Genomic DNA, 23,051 nt, shown 5'->3' on the forward strand with positions numbered 1-23,051 from the left:
GTGTCTAGGGCATGCTACAGGACGAAACGTACCCCTCCTCTCCCTTTTTTCGGTGGTATATGAATAAAAAGCGGAAACAGTAGTATATTTACAAAAAAATGGCAAATTGAAGAATTATGAAAAGATTTAACACAAAGAGTTTGAGATCTTCGTCGGCTTGAATCCCGTGAACCGTTTGTAGGTCTGGTTGAAAAAGTTCAGCAACTGAGATGACATGGATTTAGCACCTCCACCTTCGCGCTGGAAGTGCTCGAGTTGGGAGCACACTGCCAGATCAAAGTAAATCTTGCTGTTGGTTCCCGGAATCATCCGACCGCCACCGCCCGTGGCTACATTGGGATTGCGTTTGGTACTGGGGCTGTAACCGCTCTAGATCAAATCACATTACGTAGTGGTCGGAAAAGGCCATCCGGCCGTCGTTGTCGATGTTTCAAACGGTGTGACGGTGTCCGGCAGTTGGTTGATCTGGTTCACCACACTATGTTCCTCGATTTGGAACCAATTTGGGGGAGGTCGTCACTTCCCATGGCGGGGGATTTGAAGCGGATTTCAAACGTTTCCAGACTGTCGTCGTCGTCGTCGAACAGCGCCAATCGGTGTACTTATCGTCAAAGTATTTGCTACTTGTCCAAGGTTGCTGGCTCGAGACTATCTCTGGGGAAGCGATTCTTGGTCGTTTCGCTAGCTGTGAGGAGGTTGACGGAGTTTGAGAGGTTCTCTTCTCTGCTCGTATTTTGCTTAGGGTCTCGATTAAGTCGGCGAGCAGGAGGATGCTATCTGCGGGGTAAAGTGAATTGAAGCATTGTAGATAAACTTAATCAAGCTTTCGAATACCATTTTGTTGAACTCGATCTCGCCAGTAGGGTGCATTTTCAACACCAAGATGATCTGGCCATTTGGAATCTGAGCCGTCGATTCTGATAGAACTATTTGCCGGGGAAGAAACGTAAACAAAACAACTTTATTGCGTGTCTTCAAAATTTGAATTAATATGGTTTCTCGTTAGAAAATCTGTTTCCTTAAATACGGACTGTTTTTCGTGTTTGTCAAAACACACTCGCAAGAGGACACATCTAGGCCGGAGTCGGTGGACGTTGCAGATCCGGACTCGGAACGAGAACTCCTGCAAATGGCTAATGGCTGCAGGATCGCGATCTAATGGAACGGGGTGGTTCGATCTGCAACCGAACAGATACCACACGTCCAAGAACCATCTCATTTTCCAAACTGCACTCTTGCAGCGGAGGAAGAGGAAACACAGCTTGACTTGACTTTCTCTGCATCGTCACCACCTTCCTGGCCACCGATTCCACGGGTATAGAGTTATCTTAGCCCGCTCACGCACACTAGCACGCCATTTGTTTTGCTGGACGGTACAAAATTTAACCTCAATCTTTTTCGTGTACGTACACGCAATACATGCGCACGTAGATAACTCTATTGTTCGGTTTTCTGGAACGACGTCGTAACCGGTGAAATTTGTTTTGTTTTGATTTGATTTCTACTGACATTTCAACTCAACAAGGTTTTTAAAGGCATGGTGGGATTTCGTTAATATATTGACGAAATGTCGATATACTGACCAATTATTTTAATGCGTTAATAATGTATTGACCGATTTGTCCGACCCCTAGGTTTTCTATTACTTTTCCAGGGTGCGGGGCAGAATTTGCCACCTTAAAAAATAGCTTTTTTGTCTAATAATACATCGTTCAAGGCTATGAAATGACGAAATGGCTCAATGGTTGACCGAAGAAGATTGATCACTTATATAAAAATAGTCACTTAGCAAAACAAACAATTTTGCAAATAGTGTAAAAAAAGCAAAGCAATCCACTTTAACGACCCCCGGGTCATAGACTAATAAAAGACTACACAGTGGACTCTGAACCATGACTCAACCTTTTTATGACCCCTCGGCAGGACCGGTTCACTGTCAAAAATGACGGATCGATATGTCATCAACTGGCAGCTCTGACTTTGACATGACATTTCGCGCAATGTTATTGTTTATGTTTTTGTTTTGATTCAAACGGAACAAGTTCCGGATGAGGACGATGATTACTAGAGTGAACCATCGTCCGGGGGGAATCTCGAGGGTGTTCGAATTTCTAGCGATTCACATTCCGCGTGTCTGCTGAAATATGGACGCGCCTCGCTAGAAGGTCATTCCGGGATTTTGCAACAAGCAGCTCCCGATCGATTTCGGACTTTCAGTCGTATCCTCCCAGAAAACGATCACGTGAACACCGTCGGGTTTGTAACCGTTGGTTCCAATCCTGACGAATATAGGCTTCGCCACAACACTTTATTTCCCATATTCACCACATTACACTCTACGCCAGTTGCGAAGGGGCGAAGCTTATAGTGTGAACGAGGCTGATGCCCATCAATTTCCTGTGGGGTAGCATGGCGGCGCCCACTTACGTCAAACGGAAATTGGTGGGAAATCATGGACTCGGGAATCAACAAGAGAGCGCGATTTGGGGAAAATCGCTCTCTTTTAATCAGGCGTCCGAGCAGTTCGGATGTGCTCCAGCGGAGGGTAGCCAATCGCCCTCGCCATCGTCGGAACCCGGAGGTTCCGAGAGCACCCGCTCCGTCTCGGATTGGTCGGCCTAGGCTTTGTAAGTCGCGTTGCGCATCTGCCTACGTCTAAGCGTAAAGGACCCCAACCCGTCGTCTGGCGCCTCCCCGCGCCATAACCATCAAGGACGACCACCCTCAGGCCGCTGGCCTTCAACGTAAAGGAGGGACCCCTCTCGGCAAGCCCAAATCGGTGGACTCCGGGGCTTGCCGATTAGTCAAGGAGGGAAGACGCCTGCCCGTTGGAGCCAGCAACGCCCGCTGGTCGTCCATCAACCCGGAACCGGCACGAAGCCGTAGAATCGAGCCGCCTACGAAGGTCGGCGAACGAAGCTGCATCCGGCAACCGAAGGACCGGACGAACGCAGCCAGGAACAAGCCGCCGCAGCCAGCAAACAACCCCCCCCCCCCCCCCCCCCCTTACGGGGCCGTCGCCGCAGAGTCGAGGCTGGAAGCCACTCTGCCGGCCCGAACGTCGCCGGCGCGCGATCATCAGCTGAGTTTGCGCGGTAAGAATAGCCCTGAACGACCCACACTGACATACCCACACACCACTTCCAACTTCCCAAAGATCCCGCAATAAAGTGCTGTGAAAAAGTTTAAATTCGTGGTTTTCCTGATTGTCCGTCACCTCCCCTGAATCACCTAGTAGCAATGCCGACCCTGGGACTACTCGGTCTGAGTCTCTTGCTCTGTGCTGGCCAAGCCATTAGTTTCACTTGGCTCCCAGCTCAAACAAGGCGAAAAGTGATCACGGTGGGTGGCCTCAATCAGAAAAATCAAGGATTTTTCCAACGGGAGGTGGCAGGAATCCGAGCAATCTCGGTGGGTCACTGTCCACCTACCCTAGCGAAAAAAATTGTGAAATGCATCGAATTGCGATTAATTACGGTCCTGATTAAAAAGAGGAACCTTTGCGCTTTCCAAAATCGTCTTTGGCGCGATTTAGTTCGTGGATTTTGGTTAGCAGCAAGTTTTGATAAACTTATGCTGCTTGTACATACTTTTTGTGTCTCTAAAAACGTCCTTTTGTGTGATCATACGACAATCAACGCAGCAGCATCAGTGTTATTTATTTCGTCTCGTCCCCTTTGTGTTTGGACTTGACGATCAACTTTATTGTGAATACCGCTAGCACACACAACAGCAACAACAACAAGAACAAAGCAGAGATGAGTTAGATTGCTTGGTGCTTGATCACCACCGAGTCGTCCAGTGCAATTTGCGCAGAAAATAGAGTGTTAGCGAGATAATCGATTGACGACCGTTTGGTCGTATGTCCGTTGGAGACGGAATTTGTCCCAACACAGTCCGTTCGGGTCTGCCATAGACCGGCGGAACTTTTGTACCTGATTGAACCCACAATTTGTCGTAGACCCAGACTGTTGACGTGACGTCATCCCTGGAGAGACATTTGCACCTGTAAATGAACAAATCTTACCTGTTGGATGAAGCCGATAACTTAGGCAATAAGTAAGTCCTGTGAGGCGATCCTTAATAGTCAGGACCCGGTGCCTGCAGTTCCCGTTACAGTTTATATGGAATTCCAATAAGAATGTAACAGAAAAATCAGGCTTCGGGTCCAGACTGTTAATCTAAAGTTTCACCTGTGATTCACCCGTGACCCAGCCATATGAAAAGTGACGTCATCCCTGGTAGGTGATAGGTACCTGAAAGCCTTGTTTCTTTCTTAATCGAGGACAAGCAACCAAATAGGGGAAAGCCCCGACCCAAAAGCTTTATTTTAACTAATTTCTTTTTAAATTTTCTTAATTCTAGAACTTAAACTTAGTAGGAGATGCTGAGGAAATCGGTGGCCAAGATCGGCACCGACTTGGGTGCTAGGGGTTTATTGCGGCGTTGTCCCATCTTCCCTGGACCAAGTCAGCCGGTCTGGATTACCACGATATCCCAGCAGTCATTCCGAAACGTTGAGAGTACCATGAAAGGAAAAGAAAAGAGAAATAAGTTGAAAGAATAAAGTAATTAGAACACCGTGATCTGATAAAATTAGCCGTTTGTTGGTTTTAATTTGTTAGTAGGATTAGTGTGTGTTTGTATGTGTTGATCTTAGCCACTCTCCCCTAAAGAAGTGTGGGTGGAGAATCCCACCTTCGTGAAAAGGGATGAGAGTTGCAAGATGGCATAAACCTTGGTGCTGTAACGAACCTAAACTACTCACCAGGTAAATCGGGAATCCATAGCCCAACGGGCCAGTTCGTGGACGACCAAGCGGTTTAAATGTAATTTCCCTCGATCCGAGCGCGGCTGGTGGTGTTGCGGTGAGGGGATCGCCCGAAAACCAAAAGGCCTAAACAAAGTTTTTATGATCTAATTAGTGATCAAACTTTTTAAAGTGTACACTTGTTTTTACTCACCTGTAGCTGCATCTTGCTGATCAAGATGGCTTACACGGTGTCCCGGGACCATTAGTGGACTCCTGCAGGCGACTTTTTGCGAAAAAAGTGCGTTCTGGCAGCGATGTTCCACGCAACAGTCCAACCCAGTTGGGACGGACAAGGATTTGTCGACTTACCCTATAAATTGAAGCGCTTCGTTAAAATTGTATTGTTACTTACCTGCAACATATCGTCGAGAACAAGGCCAGTTTTCGACGTTTTTCTCCAGTTTTTGTCACGAAAAGTTAACTGCACTACACTTTTGCATATTCGCTTTTGTAAATATTGCGATATGCTAACTTTGAAAGTTGAATGTCATTTTGGGAACTGTCAATCAGTTGCCCAGTCAGGATGAAACCCATGTGGTGAATTCCGTATCAGATCGAATGTGATCTAAAAGTGGATTTATTGTAAATAGTTCATGAAAATTAACATCGTTGATACGTTTTGTAAATAGAGTTGTCTACTAATGTTTTGGGAATGTTTTAATTTATTCTTTTAATATGTAGTGCATGTCTAAACTTTAATTTATTTAATTGTTTTTGTTATTTTTTTGCCAATTTGGCTTATTTTGTAAATACATTGATATGAGCTGTGATTGCGTAGCAGTTGGACAAGTACATTTTTGCCTAAAATGAGGCGTGCTCATAGAAATTTGACCAATTACACTAGTCCACGAACCGAAGGAGAGCCGAAGATGATTTTGGAAACGCTTTGCGTTAAAAAATGTTCATGAACTTCGTGCTTTCACATTTTTCGCCGGGGTGGTGGATAGTGTAACCGTTGGTTCCAATCCTGACGAATATAGGCTTCGCCACAACACTTTATTTCCCATATTCACCACATTACACTCTACGCCAGTTGCGAAGGGGCGAAGCTTATAGTGTGAACGAGGCTGATGCCCATCAATTTCCTGTGGGGTAGCATGGCGGCGCCCACTTACGTCAAACGGAAATTGGTGGGAAATCATGGACTCGGGAATCAACAAGAGAGCGCGATTTGGGGAAAATCGCTCTCTTTTAATCAGGCGTCCGAGCAGTTCGGATGTGCTCCAGCGGAGGGTAGCCAATCGCCCTCGCCATCGTCGGAACCCGGAGGTTCCGAGAGCACCCGCTCCGTCTCGGATTGGTCGGCCTAGGCTTTGTAAGTCGCGTTGCGCATCTGCCTACGTCTAAGCGTAAAGGACCCCAACCCGTCGTCTGGCGCCTCCCGCGCCATAACCATCAAGGACGACCACCCTCAGGCCGCTGGCCTTCAACGTAAAGGAGGGACCCCTCTCGGCAAGCCCAAATCGGTGGACTCCGGGGCTTGCCGATTAGTCAGGAGGAAGACGCCTGCCCGTTGGAGCCAGCAACGCCCGCTGGTCGTCCATCAACCCGGAACCGGCACGAAGCCGTAGAATCGAGCCGCCTACGAAGGTCGGCGAACGAAGCTGCATCCGGCAACCGAAGGACCGGACGAACGCAGCCAGGAACAAGCCGCCGCAGCCAGCAAACAACCCCCCCCCCCTTACGGGGCCGTCGCCGCAGAGTCGAGGTTGGAAGCCACTCTGCCGGCCCGAACGTCGCCGGCGCGCGATCATCAGCTGAGTTTGCGCGGTAAGAATAGCCCCTGAACGACCCACACTGACATACCCACACACCACTTCCAACTTCCCAAAGATCCCGCAATAAAGTGCTGTGAAAAAGTTTAAATTCGTGGTTTTCCTGATTGTCCGTCACCTCCCCTGAATCACCTAGTAGCAATGCCGACCCTGGGACTACTCGGTCTGAGTCTCTTGCTCTGTGCTGGCCAAGCCATTAGTTTCAGGTTTGCCAAGCGGGCCGCCTCCGGTTAATACCGCTGGGGCAAAACCGACTTCCTCCAACCCGGAATCTTCGCCCTGAGAGGCTAGAAAGTTCTTGGAGACGCTATCTAGACCTCGACGTACTGCACCTACTTTAAAAACCTCAACACGGCCAAGATCTTTGCCCTAGCTTTTCCCTTAACTGCCAACTTGGCATTCCCAATCCCAGCGATAACGTCATCAAATGAAAATTTGTCCCCGAACCAATTTTACCGACAAAGAGTACGACCTCCCCTGGCACCGATATGGGCGAGCTGTACGCGGGGGCAACAACTGGAACTGGCAACGAGGAAGACGATCAACCTTCCGCTCAGATTGTCAGCAAGCAGGGACAGGGCATGCGCATCCTTGAAGTTACCAGCGGAGTTCAGCACAGTTTGTTCCATGTGTAGAATGACTCTCACAAAAGAGGGCCCGGAACCAAAACCCGCCGAAACAAAAACGCGGATACTTTGTATCATGTACTTGAGGGTTTATTTATGAAAGTTATTAAAATAATTCACATAGTTCTTCTTGACAACTCCTCGTCCTTCTGGATGGTTTTCTTCAGCTCCAGAATGGCCTTTTTCAGCAGCTCCTTCTCGTAGGCGTTCACCTTGGGTTGACCAATTTTCTTCTCGAGATTGTGTTACCCAGCAGCAGCGGCATGGAGAAGTAAATGTCCTCGAAAATATCCGAGCGTACGTACGCACACTCGATCACGTTCTTTTCGTCATTCATGGCACGGTCCAGGGCGAGGGCAAAACGGGCCTGGCGTAGGCCATCGAGAACGTGGCCGAACCGGCATCGGCCTCCTGAATGTGTTCCGTCAGGGCGGCAATCTTACCCTGGGGAAGCTCTGGGATGCACTGGGATGATAGTGTCGCCGGAGTGACCACTAGTAAATCCCGCTCTTTCACCAAACAAATATTGCTGCACAGCTGATTGACTTCTTCGCAGGCTGCTACCTTGATTGCAAAGCAAAACAAAAATAAACAAGATGCGCGCGTAAATCAGCACAAAACGAAATCGAAAAAGTCAGCGCTGCCAGGTCGATCTGTCATACGAGGGGCTAGCCGATGCGGTTCACCGTGGTACCCGCGGTTCACAGCTTATGAGTCATACTTTTTTGAAAATTTTGTTCGGAGTGTTTAGTCTTTAATTAGTCTATGCCCGGGTCTTTTGTGGGCTCTGTTGCGAGTTCCTGCTCATTTCTAGGCGTCCGAAGGTTATGTGTGGTGAGTCACCCAAAACCTCTTTTACGCAAATGGACCGACGTTTTACTTCCCCATCCGATAGAAGGCGTGATCAAGCAAATCTCGTCTCGAAAAATGCCACCGGGTCCGTCTGGGTTTGAACCCAGGCCATACTGGGATTTAGAGGCTACCACGCTAACTACTAAACCATCGGACCCGGCAAATAGTGTAAATCTGTTAAAATAAGACACTATGTTTACAAATAATCATCAAAATAATAGAAAAATCGACTAATGCTACATTAAGGGGTTGCATCGAGGGGCGCGACAATAGTAAGAAATTAAATTATTTAATTAATTAACGGCAGAAATTAAATACATTAACGATTGTTTACGATCAAAACATCGCCACCTCTCCTTACACTACATTGATTTGACAGTTTGACACCGCGCGTGTTTGTTGTTGTTTTTGGTGCAAAATTTGCGTCCTCGAAGAGCAGGTCGAGCAACAAAGTGCAAGCGCAGCACAGGCGAACCGGAAAAGTACGCAGCGTCATCCAGGGTGGTAAACAGGACGTGCTGGACGATATCGAAGCTGGCCCAGGCGGAAGATTTATTGGAGAAGGCCATCATGTGGCACATTGAGACACACCTGGATGCTGCGTTTGCTCCTCGACTCCAATTCTTCCCATGGGCCACATATTTCGGCAAAATGGTCCAACGCGGCCCACCAGAAGTGGTTTCCCCTGATGTTGCGCTACCGTTGCCACCCTCATCACTGCCGAGTCTTCGACCTCCATTAGACCCGTGACGACCTCCATCACCCGGCGGAAAAGCAATCGCCGGTTGAACGTAATGAGGACTCTTTCCGGGAACAGAATGTTGTATATTTGTTCACATCCAGCTTATGCACCAAAGTCCTTAGCGATCGGCAATGTGGCATTTTGTTCCAGACCAAGGGGCCGACCTAGGAGGAGGGGCAAAGGTTCCGAGCCCCTCCCTCCATTTTGACCCTTTCCTTGGCGAGTAGGCTGCCCTCCAATTTGCCCCCATACTCAGTCGGAACTCGGCGCTGCTGTTCCAGACACTTCAAGAAATGACCAACTCAACACGGTTCCAGAATTGATACGATTTTTGTTGAAATAAATGAAACAACAGAGTTGAGTTATTTTATTTGTATATTTTCAATCAAATCTACCAAAAAGTCATCACCTAACTAAATGCCACTCCAAGAAACTAACCCTGGTAATGTTTGCTCTTCATTGGACCCCGGTCCTAAACCTGCGAGCGTTAAAGCGGCCAGCTACATGAATCATTTGGCGGACCGAGCGTAAATGCACAGGATTTCATTTCCTCCGGTGCCGGCTTGTTGAAGGCATCGCTGTCACAAGCCACCACCAGCTGCAACGAAATATTGGTAGTGTCCGACGTCTGATCTTGCGTCTGATTGTTGTTTTTAGACTTGAACTGCATCCTGCAAGGCGCATCGCAGGATCTTCGTAATCGATGAAACCGCACTTTTGCCGCTTTTTGATTTGCTACTGGCCGTTGTAATCGAATTCTGCCGACTTCAACTCTTTTCCGCCTATGGCACGTTTACACCGTCCTGCTCCAGAATCTCTTCCGCATCTTTCTTTTTTTATCCAACGCGACCAAGAATGTCTACACTCAGCCAAAAAACTTCTTACCAGCCATAGGTAAACCATATAGATTTTTTCCATACGCTAGCCATATAGATTTTATAGGAAAACGAATTGATTTTTTTTCCATAAGCAAACCTTATAAATATAATGTTGGAGAGTTGTTTGCTTTCATATGCAAACCTTATAAAATTCAGATGAGAGAATATAGCAAATTTTAATACTCATATTGCAAACTTATGAATATATTTTAATTATTTTTATTGAGAATACATTGATTTTTTGCTGATATGTTAATGTTTATTTCAATTAAATTACAATAATAGAGAAAACAGAACAGAGCACTTATTTCTTATAAATCTAAGACCCGTAACGTTAAGCTGATGGAATGTCTTTCCGCATTCTTCTGTTAACGGTTCAGGCAAGATTGCTTCATTGTTGAAGCCGCACCGGGAGCAATATTTCGGTCAATCGGAGGAGTCTTAATTTGGCCAGGACAGACTTGTTAGCCCCCAGCTTTCTGGTGGCCTTCTACCTCTTCATTGTTGTGTCGTCCCCGAAGGAGTCCGTTTGACACCCTGGTTCCGTCATCGTCTTAGTATGCGTTTTCGGAATGACCTTGTCGACAATTCTCTTGTGCGGACCCTTCAAATGAATAAGTGCGGTCACGGCCTTCATAGCGTTGAGTTGCTTCGTTCCGGTGAACTTCAAGATGCCATAGGAACGTGCTACTTGACACGAGGGTTTACCAACTTCTTCTCTTGTGGACCAGGTTCGTCACGGAACGATGTGTGTCACTTTGTCGAGTTCTCGATGGGTTACGTCAGAGCCTAACATAGATTTAGCGATCCGGTCCCGTCAGATGGCGGCGATTGTCATGTTTGCGCTGAAATGTATTACATTTTTTTTAACTTTGATTCATTTAGTTTACTTCAAAACACTCACGTTATTCTGTCTCAGCGTATGGCATATTAAACGAATCCGGCAATGTCTCGGCTTTCCGGAGCGACGACTCTGGATTCGGTGTGCCGAGTACACAGCAAATAAAGTAGTAATCCAGCTGCGTGTAAAAGGCTTGGGTGTAAAATAAATTTTGCATTTTCTAATGAAATTCTGTGTAATATTACACCCTGAAATATGTAGCCCATCAGTATGGGAAACCTACTTGACCGAAATGTCAAGCTCACATATGCATTTATCCTTTCCATTTTTCATCGGTCTGATGGCCGAGCGGGCTAAGGCGCCAGCCCTTACTGATGGTGCTGGGTTTGAATCCCGTCGGTTGCAACTTTTTTTTGTGTTTACAAAAATTGTACATGCATTGTGTAATATTAAGTGTTTATTTTAACGAAGGTGATGTGCATGCTTTTGCATGCGATTTTACCATCAGATTTTTTGCTGTGTAGGTATCACATAGAACCGCAACATTTTCTTCGATTTTCGGTTATATTCTATTCAAAATGCACCTGGAACAACAAAAAAAAAAAACAGATTAGTTGCATTAAAAACGAAACAATTCATTTAAACTTACGTTTTCAAAAAACTATTCATAATCTCTCCTTTCGACTGTCCTGTTTGTTTCGCCATCATAAAATTCGTTTTCATATGGTCTACCATATGGCTTTTTCACATATGCAATGTTGGTAGATTTCATAAGCTCACCATATAAAATCAATAGGAGCAACAATGAATCATAGAGCAAACATATAGATTTCATAAAAGGTGATTTTGATATCGTTTATATGGGAGACCTTATGAAATTTAAAAGTTGTTTTGGCTGAGTGTAGAACTTAGCGGTTTATCGAAATATTCGATCTTACAATAATTAACAAGTTCATTTTTTTACAAGCGCGAAACCAAAACAAACTTGACAGCCGAGCGCGAAAGAGACACGAAGCCAACCAATGTTTTCAAAGCAGGTGAGGCGCTGTCAAATCTCAAATGACATGAGGAATTTAATTCCTTAATGTATTAAATACCAAAAATTAATATATTAAGGCCTTTGTCACGCCCCTCGGAGGGAAGCGAGGTTGCAGCTGGATCTGAACGTGTTGATGATGCCGAACATGCTAGAAACGCAGCATCCGACGTCACATCCGGCAATGCAGCAGCATCATTTGGAGAAATCGCAGCAGCGGGGAGAAAAGTAAGGAGGGGATTTTGAATGATGGGAGATTGTTGATTAATTTTATGTTTATTGTAGGTGGTTTCTTCATCGGTCTTCAGCCAAACTTTCCGTTGTCGAAACCCGCTTAGATGCGTATCTTTTTGGCGGACGAATTCCCGGCATAACGAACCAGCCGACGTTTACGATTCTAGTAAACTTTCCTCCGGCGTTTAACATGGTTGCCGCCGTTGAACTTCAACCAGCGGCTGGTTCAGGAGGTTCAGCAAAATCATCCGGTGTTGAATCAGCACCGTTATCATCAACAGCAGCAGCAGGGTCAGAATCCCTGTCAGCAGCAGCCCAAAAACTGCAAAATTACCAGCAGAACCAGAAAAAGATGCAACACCATCGTGGCAGGCTGAACCGATCGGGGGAGTACGAAGCGTACGCGATTGTCCCATTTTTATAAATAAATACAAGTTGTTTTAAACCCTAGTTTATATTTCAAAGCAATTTCATTCACCGTATTCTGGCCACCGTGATGCGATATTCGAGCGGTCGTTAAATACCTTTAACTACCGACTGATGCCTGACTGCAACTGGGCGATGCGCACCCGGTTTGGGAGGATGCAGCACTCGTCCAGCAGAAGGTCGTTCGGCTTGTTGGCGCGTTTTCGGAGCAGACTTACCTCTTCCACATCCGACTCCGTTGATCGTCAGGGTCGTTCTTCGGCTGACGGTTATCACGAAAATTCTAGGACCACCCGAGGACCATTGTTCCAGTTACCCCTCCTTTACTGGTAGTGGTGGTGGTGCTGCTGCTGCGAAACATCATCGTTGAAGTGATCATCGAACCAGGTTTGCCGACAGGATGGCTGCCCTCCTTCTCGGAAACTCTTTGGGTGGCAATTGATTCTGAAACGAGTAAGTATAATTTATATACACACAAAAATGAAGGAAAACCTGCCGGATTGTGCCACGATTCACCGAAGTCACAATCTCCCGCCGCAATCAAACGCTTATCTGGAGAAACATCTCCTGCTGCTGATCCGGGTGTCCACCACCGCCAACTCCGTTGCGATTTTTGTGGCAACCACCTTGGTTGTGGTTGTAGAACCAGCCTTCTCCGCCGCCGGAATGTCCACCGGAGTGATCTTACCATGAACCGCCACCACCGGGAGAATGCATTCTCCCATTAGACCGACTTTTCGGAGACAAACAAATTGCACCAAACACAACAACAATCGTGCGCAATGTCAAACTGTCAAATCAATGTGGTGCAAAAAGAGGTGGCGATGTTTTGATCGAAAACAATCGTTAATTAATTAATTTCGGCAGTTAATTAATTAAATTATTTAATTTTTTACTATTGTCCCGCCCCTCGCTTCCCTCTGTTTCAACCGGACTAAATCTTCGTGCACTCTTCCCAGTCGTTCAGCTCGTCGAACTCCAAATCGTCCGGCATACTGCCGATGCCTTCGCCTCCGCAATCCTCCACTAGATGCGTGTCGAAGCAAAAGAATGGTGGCACCTCGAATCGCAAGTTTTCATAAAAAATCCTAATTAAACTCTCGACATATTTTCTTTCTAAAACTAAATCAAAACAAACTTGACAGTTCTGCCAGCGAAAGTGACACGAGGCAAATCAATGTTTTCAAAGCAGGTGTGGTGCTGTCAAATATTAAATGACGCGAGAAATTTAATTCCTTAATTAATTAAACGCGAAAATTAATACATTAAGGCCAATGACACGCCCCTCGACCGTAATATCCTATCAATACAACTGACCATACGCTTAAACGATCTAATGGTGTTTCCCTTATCAACAGCATGTATGAATGCGAGACTGAAACGGCAACGAAAATCCGGCTTGTTGACCGCGACGCGAACCGTTCAAATTCTCCAAAGCAACTGTCAAATATCCCGAAATCACCCGGGTCGAAATACACACACAATCGGGGGGGAAACAAAGACGGAAACGGCAACGAAAATCCGGCTTGTTTACCGCGACGCGAACCGTTCAAATTCTCCAAAGCAACTGTCAAACATCCCGAAATCACCCGGGTCGAAATACACACACAATCGGGGGGGAAACAAAGACGGAAACGGCAACGAAAATCTGGCTTGTTGACCGCGACGCGAACCGTTCAAATTCTCCAAAGCAACTGTCAAACATCCCGAAATCACCCGGGTCGAAATATACACACAATCGGGGGTAACAAAAACGGAAACGGCAACGAAAATCCGGCTTGTTGACCGCGACGCGAACCGTTCAAATTCTCCAAAGCAACTCTGTTCCTGCCCGTGAGTTATGAAATAGGGCGTAAACCCTGTCGCTGAATGGACTGTAGTGTTAAGCATTAATTCTGTTTCTGAAAGTTTTGTATTCCAGCATCGTTGGTCCTCTTTAACGTACGAACGTATGGCAGTGTTAATTGTGCGATTTACCCGTTCAACAGGGTTAGCTTGTGAATGGTATCTTGAATTCAACCAGTGATTAATTTCGAACGTGTCGAGGAGATTTTTAAATTCCTTTGACACGAAAGTGCTGCCGTTGTCACTGATAATGACCTCGGGAACGGAGTTACGGTAGAACCACTGTTCCTTCAGTACCCGGCAAACGGTTGAGCTATCCAGCTTTCTCACCGGATGAATCATAGCCCACTTTGAAAAATAGTCTACTATAACTAGCATGTGTTGGTTTCCCTTTTTACTGCGTGGGAGGGGACCCACAAAGTCAATTGAAATTATTTGCCAGGGACGTTAGATTAGCCTGGTTTTATCCATTTCTGGTGTGGTGGCCACAAAAGAAGCTTTAATTTCCTTGCACGTTGTGCATTTTTGAATGTGAGCCTTAATGTCCTGGGATTTAATACAAGTAGTTGAAGAATTGGGATTTTTGAAGAAATTTCAGTCTATTCCAAGAGCAATGAGTTGAGATGTAATTGGCTTGCTACCGTATTGCCTCATATTCGTGTTTAGGATTGAGTTTCTTGGGAATCTGCAGAAATGTGTAAAATTAGTACAAGTAGTTGAAGAATTGGGATTTTTGAAGAAATTTCAGTCTATTCCAAGAGCAATGAGTTGAGATGTAATTGGCTTGCTACCGTATTGCCTCATATTCGTGCTTATGATTGAGTTTCTTGGGAATCTGCAGAAATGTGTAAATTTAGTACAAGTAGTTGAAGATTTGGGATTTTTGAAGAAATTTCAGTCCATTCCAAGAGCAATGAGTTGAGATATAATTGGCTTGCTACCGTATTGCCTCATATTCGTGTTTAGGATTGAGTTTCTTGGGAATCTGCAGAAATGTGTAAATTTAGTACAAGTAGTTGAAGAATTGGGATTTTTGAAGAAATTTCAGTCTATTCCAAGAGCAATGAGTTGAGATGTAATTGGTTTGCTACCGTATTGCCTCATATTCGTGCTTATGATAGAGTTTCTTGGGAATCTGCAGAAATGTGTAAATTTAGTACAAGTAGTTGAAGATTTGGGATTTTTGAAGAAATTTCAGTCTATTCCAAGAGCAATGAGTTGAGATGTAATTGGCTTGCTACCGTATTGCCTCATATTCGTGCTTATGATTGAGTTTCTTGGGAATTCGGAGGAATGTGTAGATTTAGTACAAGTAGTTGAAGAATTGGGATTTTTGAAGAAATTTCAGTCTATTCCAAGAGCAATGAGTTGAGATATAATTGGCTTGCTAACGTATTGCCTCATATTCGTTTCTTGGGAATCTGCAGAAATGTGTAAATTTAGTACAAGTAGTTGAAGAATTGGGATTTTTGAAGAAATTTCAGTCTATTCCAAGAGCAATGAGTTGAGATGTAAATGGCTTGTTACAGTATTCCCTCATTTTTGGGCTTATGATTGATTTTCTTGGGAATCTGATGGAGACATATGTAAATTAAGTATAAGTGTGCAAGGATGTAAAAAAAACCTGAAAAAAAGTGGAACAAAATCGAAGTGTAAAAAAAAATTTAACAATGGGAGAAACAATGAATTTCCATACAATTTATGATAAATAAATGACTTGAAATGATAACACTTTTGTTTGGTCCTATGTGAGCGTTTCAATGTACAACCAAACAAAAAAAATCACATTAAAGAAACTAAAAAGAGTAGTGGCAAGGGAGATTGTAGGGAATGAGCAGCGCTGATATAAAATAAAAGATACCGAAAACAGTGTTCCCTGCACCGCGTTCAGTCTGCGTGCGCCCGGTTTTTGTACACAAACGAACACCATCGTCGTGTGTAAACTCGAACCTATGAACTCGCACGCGAACATGCCTCCATGTACACGAACACGTCTGAACCGCACCTCAGGTTTACACGCCGTGCATGCACTTCGAGTTTAAACCCCGGGTGTAAACTTCGAGAATTCAACTTCGTCGTTGCCGAAAATATTGGTGTTACCAATACACAGCCCTTCTCTAAGTTGCACGTATACACCGACAGACGGCAATGGGCCTCGTCGGAGCTCGACCATTCAATACGTAACTCAAAATTCGTATATTTTCGTGACGGCTTTCGCGGTACGCCCTCAAACTGTTCTGGGATAATATTTGAACATGGCGCATGCCCAAAAAGTTTTCAAGAAAATGATTCTGTAATGCTTATTTTGTCGCCGAAACAAGCCAAAAACTATATTAATTTAAACAATTTGCCATTTTCAAATATTTGGCCAGATGATATTATATACGCGTATATGATATACTCTAGCCAAATATTTGAAAATGGCAAATTGTTTAAATTAATATAGTTTTTGGCTTGTTTCAGCTTAAAACGACAAAATAAGCATTATAGAATCATTTTCTTGAAAAACTTGTTTAGAGATACGCCATGTTCAAATATTATCCCAGAACAGTTTGAGGGAGCGTACCGCGAAAGCCGTCACGATAAAAAAGTTCCCCATACGAATTTTGAGTTACGTATTGAATGGTCGAGCTCCGACGAGGCCCTCATTGCCGTCTGTCGGTGTCGGTGGCCGAGGTATCGAGAAATTAAAAGTGAGAGTGTGTGCGTACAACATGGAGTTAAATTTTTCAAAGTGCCATGGGAACCTTCACAGCAACTACACAGAAAGTTTAACTCCATGTTGCACACACTCTCACTTTTAATTTCTCGATAGGCCGCCAACTTAGGCCCACACACCCTGAAAACAGGTACGCTCTGTTTGTATTGGAGATGTCCACTTGTTCCCGGGCTGCTGAGAATAGGGGTCGGATTCAAATTACGTGTGGGCAATATTTCATATTAAATTATATACGAATACCGTCACCCCTGCAGAAATTGGGCTTGAGGGGTGAGATTTGGCCATACAATTTTATGTTAACTGAGATGGCCCATATTCCCCCCTGCCGAAAATCGACAGTGTGTCATTAAATATATATAAACATGTATATATGGAAATAGCATAACGATACTACGGTATTTAGTGCCAGTCCCTGATTTTTTTTATCAAAACATTTGACAATGGTTGGAAAAATATGGAGTGCCTGAAAATTTACTTCAAGTATTCTTTTTAAAATATTAAGTGAATATAAATACACTTATCCATATCAGAATGTAGACCCTATCTAAAGATTACTCTAGCAACAGCGAGACAGCAGCGACTGCTGTATGTATGAAACATCTAACACTACTACATTCAAACTATCCGATCATCTACGTTTGAACGCCGTTTAAACCTGAGGTTTTGTACATCAAGTTTACACCGGGTGCGCGTTTGGTGCAGCGTTCGGCGAGAACCCGAACATAGCGACGAAGCGTGTTTGAGGTTCACGCGCACTGAAAACTTGTGCTCGGGTGCAGAACTGTACCATGTTCGGGGAAGACTGACCGAAAATAATAAGAAAATGAAAAATGTTTAATAATTAAATCAAGCTCGACTTTCATGATTTGTTGAACTTTATTAACTCAATTTTGAGTAGAATACCTAGAAGAATGAGTTGCGTTTCATAAGGGTTGCATTGAACTTTTGAATGAGTTGTCGCTTTTCAGCGTGCATGGTTTTGGGTTTTGACAGCTGCTTGCTCGAGAACGACAGTCATTTGACCAACGCGATAAGTGAAGGATGTGCGAGAGTTCGTGTTACGGATTTTCAAAAAATAAATAAAATAAAAATGTTTTGTTCCGTCACCACACACATTTTTTCGATGGATCAACTATGGTCCCCTTGGAACGAGCTGTCAAGTAGAAGCTTTTCTGTCAGAAGGACCGCGAGGATAATTTTTCAAAATGTATTTAAAAAACCATTTTGAACTCTTTGTGGGCGTACAAAGGGTCATTGTACTCAGAAAAATAAGCTTTATCGCTGTAAACAATAATATCAGCAATTTAAGCTTCATTTTAGGACCCAATTACCGAGAGCTTTTTGATGTTAGCAGTTCAAAAAAAAAAAAAAACGGGTGCCACGATATCCGACCAAATCGGCCTACAATTTTGGTTAAGATTCGTTAAACCGGTTCCATGTGCATGACGAAGCCCGTTTAAACAAAAGTTTATTTAAAAAAGATGAAAATATGTTTGTGTTTTTCATATGAAAAACCTTAACTTTATGATTTTTGTATTTTTTTTAAAAGCATGATTTAGAAATCGAGCTTCGTCATGCACACCGGATATGTCTTGAGAGTCTTCACCCCTAATTTTAGCCAATTTGGTGTGGCACCCGTAAATCAAGTTGGTGTTTAGAGAAAAACGAACAAAAAAGGTTGATAGTTCGCTCAGCGCATGGCAAAATTTTGGGCTTAAATCGTCTCTTACTCAGTTTAATCATGAAATATCTTCATGAAACTTTCATAACATAAACTTTTAAAAATATTTGCAACGGCCTTATGTGACAGGGAAAAATATTTTTCTTATATTTTACAAACCTTAACAAATTTAATATAAACTTTTTGTCTCTTAGTCCTGATTAAGATTGAGGATGTGGAAAAAAACAAACCTGATTTGCAAAATTTGATACAAAAAGTATCGAAGCAGTAATAACAAATGACTTTTGATTTATCGTCTTTATTCAGATATACGTATTTTCCGAAATTCGTTTTCTAAACACTTCTAGGCCATAATTCAATAAATCTGGACGATTCTTTTTTGCAGAGATTTGTGCGGATGGATTGCTATAAGTCTAGAAGTTTCACATCTGTAATTTGTTCGAATAACAACAACGTTACAACTTTTTTAATACGCGCTTGCTTCCATGCGAACATGTCGTAACGATATTTATTTTCAGTCGTACAAATTTAATGGGACTTATAGTGATTTCCTATATTTTAAGTAAAAAGAAGTATGCAGTAATTTGTGTAGTGTCCAAGACTATGGCTTTACGCTTTTTTTTACAATTAAAATGGTAATGGTGCCATTCTATAGCCGAAAATGCGAAAAACATGCAAAAAATTGTAAAAGTGACTGTAAAAACATGAAATAAATAGATAGGCAAAATGTAATGATGGTAGATAGGCCGAATACTTCCAAAAACAAACATAAACTTATCAAGATAAATGCAAATTAAAATACTTAAAATGAAACAAGAATATCATAAAACAAGAGAAGTAAAGTTTTTCGTAGAGCAAAAGTTGGTCAAAATGATCAGATCATTGTAATCCGAGCATTCGTTGGTGAAGGTTGTCTGAATCAACATGACTCGTTGCGTCCCGGCGCAAAACGCCGGCAATATTGCCCTACCTGCGGCTCAAGCAGGCAAAAAAGTGGGAATTTCCAAAAGGAAGGTTGAGGCCTCAACTGATGGCCAAAAACCGGGAATTTCCAAAAGGAAGGTGCTTTTGGAAGTGACATCGAACAGCAAAAAGACGAAAAAGAGCGACGGTACTGTACCGATGGATGAGGAGGAGGAGAACTCTTCGTCGCACGAGGAGCAGCTATTGAAGAACAACAAGTTTGCTGGACTGCCTGACGAGGACCAGGTAGCGGAAGCAAAGGAGAATGAAGTGAAACAGCGAAAGGAGAAACTGCCTCTTTTTATGTGCGGCAATCAGCAGCAACGATCGACTTTCGTGCGGGGCTGGTTGAACTCATCAAGTCTGGGAAAGTCCTAGGCAACATTCGTCTGTGTCAGGACGGATTTAAGGTGCTGGTGCAATCCAGGCAGCACTATCAACTGGTCAAGGATTACTTGACCGAAAACGAGGCGGAGTACTTTACCCATGATGTCGTCATGGATAAGCCGTACAAAATCGTCGTCAGAGGTCTGTACGACATGCCAGTGGAGGAATTAGCTGCCGAGCTAAAAGTTTTGAAACTGGATGTGTTGGCCGTGCACAAAATGAGCCGACGCAACAAAGACATCAAGTACCGTGACCAGCTCTACCTGCTGCATTTGGCTAAGGGATCGACGACGCTTCCTGAGCTGAAGGCAATCCGAGCGGTTTTCAACATTATCGTGTCGTGGGAGCGATACCGACCAGTGCACCGTGACGTCACACAATGCTTCAACTGCCTGGGCTTCGGGCACGGAGGTAAGAACTGCCACCTAAAGCGTCGTTGCGCCAAATGTGGTACCGATGCGCACATCACATCCCAGTGCATCCAAGATTCGCTGGTGAAGTGCCTCAACTGCAACGGTGAGCACTCGTCAACCGACCGAAAGTGCCCCAAGAGAGCTGAGTTCGTGAAAATTCGGCAGCAAGCATCGACGAAGAATCAGCCTCAGCGTCGTAGAACTCCTCCAGCCCTGGTGGAGCAAAATTTTCCACCTCTTCAACCGCGACGCCAGGTCCCGAACTTGGCACCGTTGCCGTTGGATCCCAGGAAGAGAGCTGAGATGAATCATCCACGGCCGGGTTCCAGCCAGGAGCCGAGACCGCCACCACCGGGCTTCAGCCAGGAGCCAAGACCAACCCAAGAACCAGCAGTTGAGGAAAATGGTAATGATCTTTACACCTCAACCGAACTCCTCAATATTTTCAAACAGATGTCCGCTGCACTGCGTGGATGCAAAACCAAGACCCAGCAGATTGAAGTGCTGACCTCGTTCGTCATCCAGTATGGATCGTAGGTCCCTCAAGCTGCTGAATTGGAACGCTTGCTCCATTAGGAGGAAGAATTTAGAGCTGGTGGATTTTCTTCGCGAGAAGGAGATCGACGTAGCTGCCATCACGGAAACTCATCTGAAGCCCGGTGAAAAAGTTTATCTGCAAAACTACAAGATCGCGACGCAGCTCGATAGGACCACCTCTGGAGGAGGAGGTGTGCTTGTCGCTGTTCATCGTGATCTCAAGCCACGCCGGCTGCCACACTTCAAGCTGGACATCATCGAGGCCGTTGGGGTGGAAATTCCCACTTCTGTTGGCCCAGTACTCTTCATTGCTGCATACTGCCCACGTCAGGTGAATTCCAGAGATGGTTCAGCAGCAAAACTGAAGAGCGATATCCAGAAGCTGACACGGCGGAGCGCAAAGTACATCATCGCTGGTGACCTCAACGCGAAGCATGAAGTTTGGGGCAACAGCAGGAGGAATCGGAACGGAGTGATTCTGCACAACGATCTGCAAAACGGATACTACAACGTTGTGAGTCCGGATCGTCCAACGAGGGTGGCTCGGTCTGGGAATCACTCAATCATCGACTTCTTCATTACCAATATGGCTGAGAACGTGGCATCCTGAGGTGTTTGAAGAGTTGAGTTCTGATCACTATCCGGTGGTTGTGGAGGTTGGAGCTTCCGTTACTCCGCAGCGGCAACCAACCCGGAAAGATTACCACAACGTTGACTGGCAGCAGTTTCAGCAAGTGGTAGACAGCAACATCGACTATGATCAACACCCGGAAACTTCTGCTGATATTGATCGTTCGCTGGAGGTGATCCAGCAGGCTATCAACCAAGCAGAGGCTGCCAACGTTCGGGAGGTTCCTGTTAATTTTAAGGTAACTGATATTGACGTAGATACTAAACACTTGATTAGACTTAGGAATGTTTATAGGAGACAATATCAACGGACTGGGGACTATGACAAAAGATTTCAGTTAACAATTTGAACAAAATCATACAAGACCGACTTGACAATATCAGAAATCAAGAATTTTCAAAACATGTAAGCCAGCTTGGGAATTATTCAAAACCATTTTGGAAACTTTCAAAAGTTCTTAAAAACAAACCAAAGCCTATTCCTCCTCTTATTGTTGAGGATTCTCCTTTGATTACATCCGAGGAAAAGGCAAATGCACTTGGGCTTCATTTTGTTAGTTCACATAATCTTGGCGCTTCCATGACCAGCCGTAAAGAAACATCAGTTGCCAATAGTATTTCAACAATCAATGACTCTACCTTTGAATTTCCTGCAGATTCCCATGTTTCTGGTGAGGAAGTCAAAGTTGCAGTAAAACAAATGAAAAATATGAAAGCTCCAGGCTTTGATAACATTTTTAATCTAGTGTTGAAAAAACAGAGTGATCAGTTCTTTCAACATCTAGCCAATATTTTCAATAAATGTTTGCAACTTGGTTACTTCCCCACCAATTGGAAACTGGGCAAAGTCATACCAATTTTGAAGCCTCAAAAGATCCAACATCGCCAACAAGTTATCGTCCCATTAGTCTTTTGAGTAGTCTGTCCAAACTCTTTGAGAAGGTCATCTATTCAAGGCTTTTGGATTTTACCAACGATAATAATATAATTTTGAATGAGCAGTTTGGCTTCCGAAAGGGACATAATACTGCTCATCAGCTTACGAGAGTAACTAAAATCATCAAGCAGAACAAGCTTGAGTCTAAATCAACTGCTATGGCTTTGTTGGATGTTGAGAAGGCTTTTGACAATGTTTGGCATGATGGTTTGATACATAAACTGTATTTATACGGTTTTCCAATGTATCTTATCAAAATTATCCAGCACTATCTTTCGGAGAGATCGTTCAAGGTTTTTCTGAATGGGATTGCTTCTGGATTATTCAACATTGATGCTGGGGTTCCCAAGGAAGTATTCTTGGCCCACTTCTGTACAATATTTTTACATCTGATTTGCCTACTCTTCCTGGTAATGGTGTGTTGTCACTTTTTGCTGATGACACTGCCGTTATTTATAAGGGTAAAATAACCAGATATTTAGTTGGCCGTCTTCAGAAGGGTCTTGACGTTCTTTCCGAATACTTTGGCGACTGGAAAATTCGCATAAATGCAGCCAAAACTCAAACCATCATTTTTCCACTTTCCAAATCGGCCCGATTTGTCCCAAAGGATGATGTTTTGATAAAATGAATGATGTTTCGATACCCTGGTCAAAGGAAGTTGTCTATTTAGGTCTCATACTTGACTCGAAACTTTTGTTTCGGCAGCATGTAGA

The 23,051-nt window shown here is 44.2% G+C and overlaps 1 protein-coding gene and 1 long non-coding RNA gene across 3 annotated transcripts; one reads left to right on the top strand and one right to left on the bottom strand.

Annotated features, from left to right (window-relative positions):
- Positions 1 to 64: 64 nt before the first annotated feature.
- Positions 65 to 5,252, bottom strand: LOC119770292. 2 transcript variants are annotated; one of them, XR_005278755.1, is made up of 3 exons: positions 5,166 to 5,252; positions 835 to 926; positions 65 to 777 (listed from the first exon to the last, which is right to left on the bottom strand). It is a non-coding gene; the product is annotated as an uncharacterized LOC119770292 (long non-coding RNA). The 2 variants fall into 2 exon arrangements; XR_005278754.1 differs by lacking the exon at positions 5,166 to 5,252 and having other exon boundaries at positions 835 to 1,276.
- A 6,189-nt stretch (positions 5,253 to 11,441) lies between these two features.
- LOC119770286 lies at positions 11,442 to 12,236 on the top strand. The gene is made up of 2 exons (XM_038264885.1): positions 11,442 to 11,791; positions 11,849 to 12,236. The coding sequence occupies exons 1-2, from the start codon at positions 11,700 to 11,702 to the stop codon at positions 12,219 to 12,221; spliced, it is 465 nt and encodes a 154-aa protein (XP_038120813.1). The 5' UTR covers positions 11,442 to 11,699; the 3' UTR covers positions 12,222 to 12,236.
- The last annotated feature ends 10,815 nt before the right edge of the window (positions 12,237 to 23,051 follow it).

The sequence above is a fragment of the Culex quinquefasciatus genome, chromosome 3 (genome assembly GCF_015732765.1).
Source record: "Culex quinquefasciatus strain JHB chromosome 3, VPISU_Cqui_1.0_pri_paternal, whole genome shotgun sequence".
Classification (NCBI taxonomy): Eukaryota; Metazoa; Arthropoda; class Insecta; order Diptera; family Culicidae; genus Culex; species Culex quinquefasciatus.

Excerpts from the sequence above, each read along its gene's own strand:
- LOC119770286 (XM_038264885.1), top strand. The coding sequence starts at position 11,700 with ATGATGCCGAACATGCTAGAAACGCAGCATCCGACGTCACATCCGGCA. Across the intron at positions 11,792-11,848 it reads TCGCAGCAGCGGGGAGAAAA|GTGGTTTCTTCATCGGTCTT; the intron begins GTAAGGAGGGGA and ends TGTTTATTGTAG.